The sequence below is a fragment of the Lutra lutra genome, chromosome 12, assembly GCF_902655055.1.
Source record: "Lutra lutra chromosome 12, mLutLut1.2, whole genome shotgun sequence".
In the NCBI taxonomy this organism is placed as follows: Eukaryota; Metazoa; Chordata; class Mammalia; order Carnivora; family Mustelidae; genus Lutra; species Lutra lutra.
The window spans coordinates 64135536-64141443 of record NC_062289.1 but is presented as its reverse complement, the minus strand read 5'-3'; the positions used below and the strand labels follow the sequence as shown (position 1 = coordinate 64141443).

The 5908-nt window shown below is 46.5% G+C and overlaps 1 protein-coding gene across 1 annotated transcript in view; it reads left to right on the top strand.

Moving 5' to 3' along the window:
• Window positions 1–507: 507 nt before the first annotated feature.
• Window positions 508–5908, top strand: part of CDC45 (cell division cycle 45) — a 33727-nt gene continuing 28326 nt past the window's right edge. The window contains exons 1-5 of the mRNA XM_047697879.1: window positions 508–786; window positions 909–968; window positions 1736–1828; window positions 2958–3095; window positions 4065–4211. Of these exons, the coding sequence (XP_047553835.1) occupies window positions 736–786; window positions 909–968; window positions 1736–1828; window positions 2958–3095; window positions 4065–4211 (489 nt within the window). The 5' untranslated portion in view covers window positions 508–735. The remainder of the gene's footprint in view (window positions 787–908; window positions 969–1735; window positions 1829–2957; window positions 3096–4064; window positions 4212–5908) is intronic.

Below are 5908 nucleotides of genomic sequence, written 5' to 3'. Positions count from 1 at the left end.
ACCCAGGGGGAGATGAGGAGGACAGGGGTCGGCTGCAAATGAAAAGAAGCCGGGCAAAGGCGCTAGAGTCTAAAACTTCTCTGGAGTATATACTAAAATACAAATTCCTATTTTTTGTCGCTCTAGGGTAATTTTTATCATTATTTTAAATTACATTTTAATAGTACTCCCCTCTAGACGAATTTAGTGAGGTCCGCTCGCCTTGTCGACTACACTACCCAGAATGCACGTAGACTTCCCGGCTTTTGCTGCAGCCATCGAGGATGCTGGCGGAAGTAAGCTACACATCAGCTTTCGAACTACGCCGAGAGCTTTTTGAAGTCGTAAACTGACGACTCCGTTCGTTGCATAAGTGGATTTAATTTTTGGAGAGGTTTCTTTTTCCTGGAGTTCCCAGTGGGAGGCTATAAGCTTCTCTTCCCAAACTAAAGATGTCCACCAAGCGTCAGATTTGTGTGTAAATGGGAGTCAGGATTGAAGTGGGCAACCGTGCTTGCGTCCTGCCTGTGGATGACGCTCCTTTAGGAGCCGGCCTGACTTTTCCAGCCTGAATGGCGGAGTGCTAGTGCCCGCCTCCAATATGACCCAATGAGAAAGAGGGAAAGGCAGGGAACTAAGTAGCGATTGGTTGGATCCTGGGCCAATCGGACGAGTCCTGATTTGGCGGGAGTCTTGACCACCCCGGCAACTCTCAGGAGTTTCTGCACTAACTCTCGGTGTCCGGCCGCCGTGGCCATGTTCGTGTCCGATTTCCGCAAGGAGTTCTACGAGGTGGTCCAGAGCCAGGTGACCCCTTTTCTTGGACCTCGTGGCCTTGTCGGGGAAAGGGATGAAAGGGAGCGGCCGTGGGAGGGCACCAGGGGCCAGTGTTCGGGTCTCTGCGTTCAACTGCGCTCTTCTCCCGACAGAGGGTCCTTCTCTTCGTGGCTTCGGACGTGGACGCTTTGTGCGCTTGCAAGATCCTCCAGGTGAGCCTTGCGTATTTTGGAAGGGAAGGGCCGGGGCGAAAGGTGAGGATGCAGGCGGGGCCCCAGGAGGAGTTTGGTGCCGGGTGGGCTGGAAGTCGGGGCTGGAGGTGAGGAGCAGAGTAGGGAAACTCTCTTCACCCCAGCCCCCATGATGAGAGCTCAGGCTACCTTAGGGGCTGGAGCAAAGGAAACCTAGGGAGGGGCACTCGTCGCTGGCAGGAGTATTGGGTGGGTCAGGGAAGGATTCGGCAAAAAGCAGGAATACTAGTTATTTTTTTTGCAATAACGTGGGACAAAAAAATGGTTGCATTGGAGAGACCCTTAGACCACGCGTGTCTTCGCGAATGTGGGGTTTCAGACAGAGGACTCTGTGATAACTGAGGGCACCGTGGTTTCATACACAATATCAGAAATTCAGATTCCTTCGTCTATTAGGGAAGATCATTGGTTCTATTTTGAATATGATCCAATGTTTACATGACCTTTGCTTAGGCCCTTGGGTGAGGCACTGCTTCTCAGAAGATCTAGAAATAAGATCAACTTTCCCCTCAATGTTTTCCTTTAGTAATTTTCAAAAATTAGGCAAAGTTGATAGAATGATACAGTGAACAGTCATATCCCCATAACCTAGTTTTCCCCATTAACATTTTACCATTCTTACTTTATCACATGTCATTCATTTCTCAATCCATCTTTTTTTTTAAGTGCTTTTCAAAGTTAATTGTAGATATCCTAAATTTGATAGGTTTGAAATTAATATCTCTCAGGCTCTGTTCCAGTGCGATCACGTGCAGTATACCCTGGTTCCAGTTTCTGGGTGGCAAGAACTTGAAACTGCATTTCTTGAGCATAAAGAACAGGTATGGAAGAAATATTTTGGAATAATTAGTCTTATTTTACTCAGTTGCAATTTCTTACTACACAGCATTCTTTCTATGTCCATGATAAATTGTATGTATATTTAACTATCAGCTATATTACACAACATGGAAGGAAAAAATGAGTTATACAGGGTGACTTACCCTCAAGTTGTAGAGACGAAATTGACAACCAAAAAAAAAGATAGTGACGGCAGACACCCTCTGCCTTTGAATTTGTGTTGCAGACATTTTCATTGTAAGCTGCTTAGAGTTTAGCAGTTAGTTTTTTATATGGCCTAGTTAAAATTATGTTACACTACACCACTAGTTTACATTCTCTCTCCAAGAAAAAGTATCCCAGCTTCCAAATGTTAATCCAGGAATATGTCTTCTCCCTTTGCAATTTAAACAGTAGAGGCCAGGACTCCTGGTACCTCTGCATAGGGCTATCCTGAAAGATGGGACATTTTAGATCCTACAGGGTAGGGCTGTGGTAGGGAAGAGGGTCTTTGGGGTCTGTGGCCACATTTTGGACTGTCTAGCAGAGATAAATCCTTGCCTGGAGCTCCTGTCATCACAGAAGGAGCATACTGGTGCCAACTTGGTGTTTACAAGGAAGGGATTGTCTATAGTGAGGACGTAATAAGACTTAATTTAATATTATGTGCCCGTTGAGTATGGGCTGCCCAAGACTTGCTACAAATTTAGACCTGTATGACGTTGTCAGTACAGAGAGGCAACACCGTCCGGTAGGGTGACTGAGATCTGCAGAGGCTCTGTTATGCCTTTGAAGTCTTGGTCTATTGCTCGTCAACTTCTTGGTCCTGTGCATGAAACTGAGTCATGCTGAGCCTCCACGTGCTGCTCTGAGAAGCAGAGACAGTCACAGGGCTAGCCATGGGGCCTGTCTCATGGTGTCATCATGGAAATGAAATAGCATGTGGAGTATGTTAAAGCACTAACACAGACCAGCACTTGCCATTTTTGGAGCCTCTCACCATCCAGGCCTTGCCCAGTGCCAGGGGCTTGATGTGTCTCAGAAGAAGGACTTAGGGGCCTAGTAGGCTGAAGTGAAGAACCTCCTCAAGGCACTTACTTCACAACGTCCTCTCCTCTTTCTTCTTTCCAGTTCCATTATTTTATCCTCATAAACTGTGGAGCTAACGTAGACCTGTTGGATATCCTCCAGCCTGACGAAGATGCCATATTTTTTGTGTGTGACACCCACAGACCAGTCAACGTCGTGAATGTGTACAATGATGCCCAGGTATCTCGACCTTTGGGGTACATGTCTTCCCTGAGTTCTCCTGTCCGTCTTTCTGTACCTCTTATATTATGGACAACATCGCATCTGGTGATCTAAGCAAGGCACGTATCCACCTCTGCTATAGGAGTTGGAACAGCCTGAGGGGCAAGAACCTGGTCTTGCTTTTCTCTGGTGAGAAACTGGCGCCTAAGCCTTGGAGGCACTCAGAATGCATTTTGGAATTCACTTCACCTTTGAAGTGTAGGGATCAGAAGTCTGCACTGAGCCTGCCCTCTGAGCTCAGGCCCAGCTGACCTCATTGAATAAAAGGATCTAGAGGCATTAGCCCTACAAGTGGGGCTAGCATTTTCTCTGTCCAGCCAAAGGGTGGTGTGAGGACCAGAAGACAATAGTGTAAGAGGCCACTGTTAGCCTAAAATGGCCGTGCTGTGCTTCCTCTTTGAGCCCCAGCAGCAAGCATGGAGCCTGGCACAGGGCGGCCACCTAACCATTCTCTGAGTTGACCCTCCCCAACCCCCAGCCTTGTTATCAAACTGTTGGCCCTAAAGTTCTCTCTTGAAGCAAAATCAGCTTGGCCCTGCTTCTAGAGACAGCAGTTGTATGCACCAAAGTGTCACACATCTTCAGGTTTTCCATCAGAGTCCAAGTTGGAGGGTATTCATTTTGTTTGCTTAGTGTGTGGCGTAAGAGGGAGCTTTTTTCTCAGACTTCAATGACTGGGGATAGTTTTAAATCTTTGGAATTTTCTCGTATTGTGTGGTACAACTCCAGTGCCTCAGGGAGTGGAAATGAAAACAGGAAAATGCTTGAGAAGTCGGAAATTCTTCTCTCAAACAGGGGACTCTTTGTACAGAAAACTGAACGAGTCAGCTCAATGGGAAAGAAGATTCTCCAGGAGAAAAACATGTGACAGAGAATTTTCTGTCAATGATAGAGGAGAGCCTTGATTGCTTTTTGTTTTAACCTTAGATCAAACTACTCATTAAACAAGATGATGACCTTGAAGTTCCTGCCTATGATGATATCTTTAGGGATGAAGAAGAGGATGAAGAGCATTCAGGAAGTGAAAGTGACAATGGGTCAGAGCCTTCTGAGAAGCGCACACGGTTGGAAGAGGTGAGTTTGGGACTTCCCATAGTCTTGAGGAACTTGTCATTCCCAGAGGTCAGAGCTCAGACTGGAGCCTGTGGGGCCCAAGGTTGGCTGGGACTCAGCAGGCATGGGTCTTGACCCTGAGCTCTGCCATCCCCTGTCTGTGTGGCCTCAGGCAGGTTACTGAACTTCTTTGACCTTTGACATCCTTGTCCATACAGTAGAATTTCATCAGATAAGATGAAACTTAGAATGGCTCAGCTCTTCGCTTAGAGAACATACTTTTTAAAAAAGTGATACAGAGGGGTGGCTTGGTGGCTCAGCCGGTTAAGCGTTCTACTCTTGGTTTTGGCTCAGGTCATGACCTCAGGGTCTTGAGGTCAAGCCCCATGTCAGGCTCCACACGCAATCCAGAGTCTGCTCAAGATTCTCTCTCCCTCTCCTTCCACTCTGCTCCTCCCCTTGCTTTCTCTCTCAAATAAAAAATAAAATTACCAAAAAAGTGATAAAGAAAAACAATAAATAGCATAAACATCAACTCTCTTCCTCATTTTCTCAAGACTTGCTCTCTGCAGTCACCATGAGGAACAGCATGGGTCTGTGGCTCTCAGCTAGGCTCAGTCCCCAGTGGTCACTCCAGGGTAAGCCTCTTGCATGCAAAAATAAGAGTAGTTTGAGCCTCGTGACTTTTGGGTCTGAGGTGCTTACCTGATCTGGGGCCTGGCCAACAGAAGTAGCTTACCCAATGCAGTGGCTTCTGCTACCTGGGAAATTAAAAATGGCAGATGGTTATTCCTTTAATAGGAGGGCCATGTTTTATTTTATTTTTTTTTTAAGATATTATTTATTTATTTGACAGAGAAAGAGAGAGATCACAAGTAGGCAGAGCAGCAGGCAGAAAGAGGGGGTGGGAAGCAGGCTCCCTGCTGAGCAGAGAGCCCGATGTGGGGCTCGATTCCAGGACCCTGAGATCATGACCTGAGCCAAAGGCAGAGGCTTTAACCCACTGAGCCACCCAGGTGCCTTAGGCCATGTTTTATTCCAGTTTTCAAGTGTTATGGAAGAAGCTGAGGACTTTTGGCTCCCAATCCTTGGTGTGCATGCTGAAACTCGCGTCTGAAATGTTTTGGGCTCTTCCCTTCATCCTTGGCCTGACACTTCCTAATAAGGTGCTTGAGCAGAGCTCTTTTGAGCCATTTTGGGGACATTCAGGACATTCTGTCCATCTAGAGGGCATGTTCTGCAAAGGTAAGAATGTTTTCTCCTTGCCTTCCCCGCCTTTGACCAGTCCCTTCTGTAGAGTTTTGGGTGGTCTGATAGGGGACCTCAGGCACATTCTTAGATTCTCTTTCCTCTTGACCAACTCTTTATCTGTTCCACTCTCTGGCCAAGTTGTGGTCTCATCTTCTAAGCTTTGATTTCTAAGAGCTCTTTTTTTGTGATCTGATGCTCCTTTATTTATAGCATTCTTTTCTCTGTTAGTGAGTTGCTTTCCATCGGGCCCCACATATCAGTATCTGGTGGGATTTTTCCCTGGGAACATTCACGTTCTGCAGATTAGAATCTTGGAATTCTATATCCTGACTAATAAGTATATCAGCACTTAATATGTGCCAGATATCGGTTAGGCTCTAGGGTCCCCCGGGGAGAACAAAGTCCTGTCTTCACAAAGCTTCCTTTGCAGTGGGGGAGACATATGGAATGTATAAATGAACACAGTT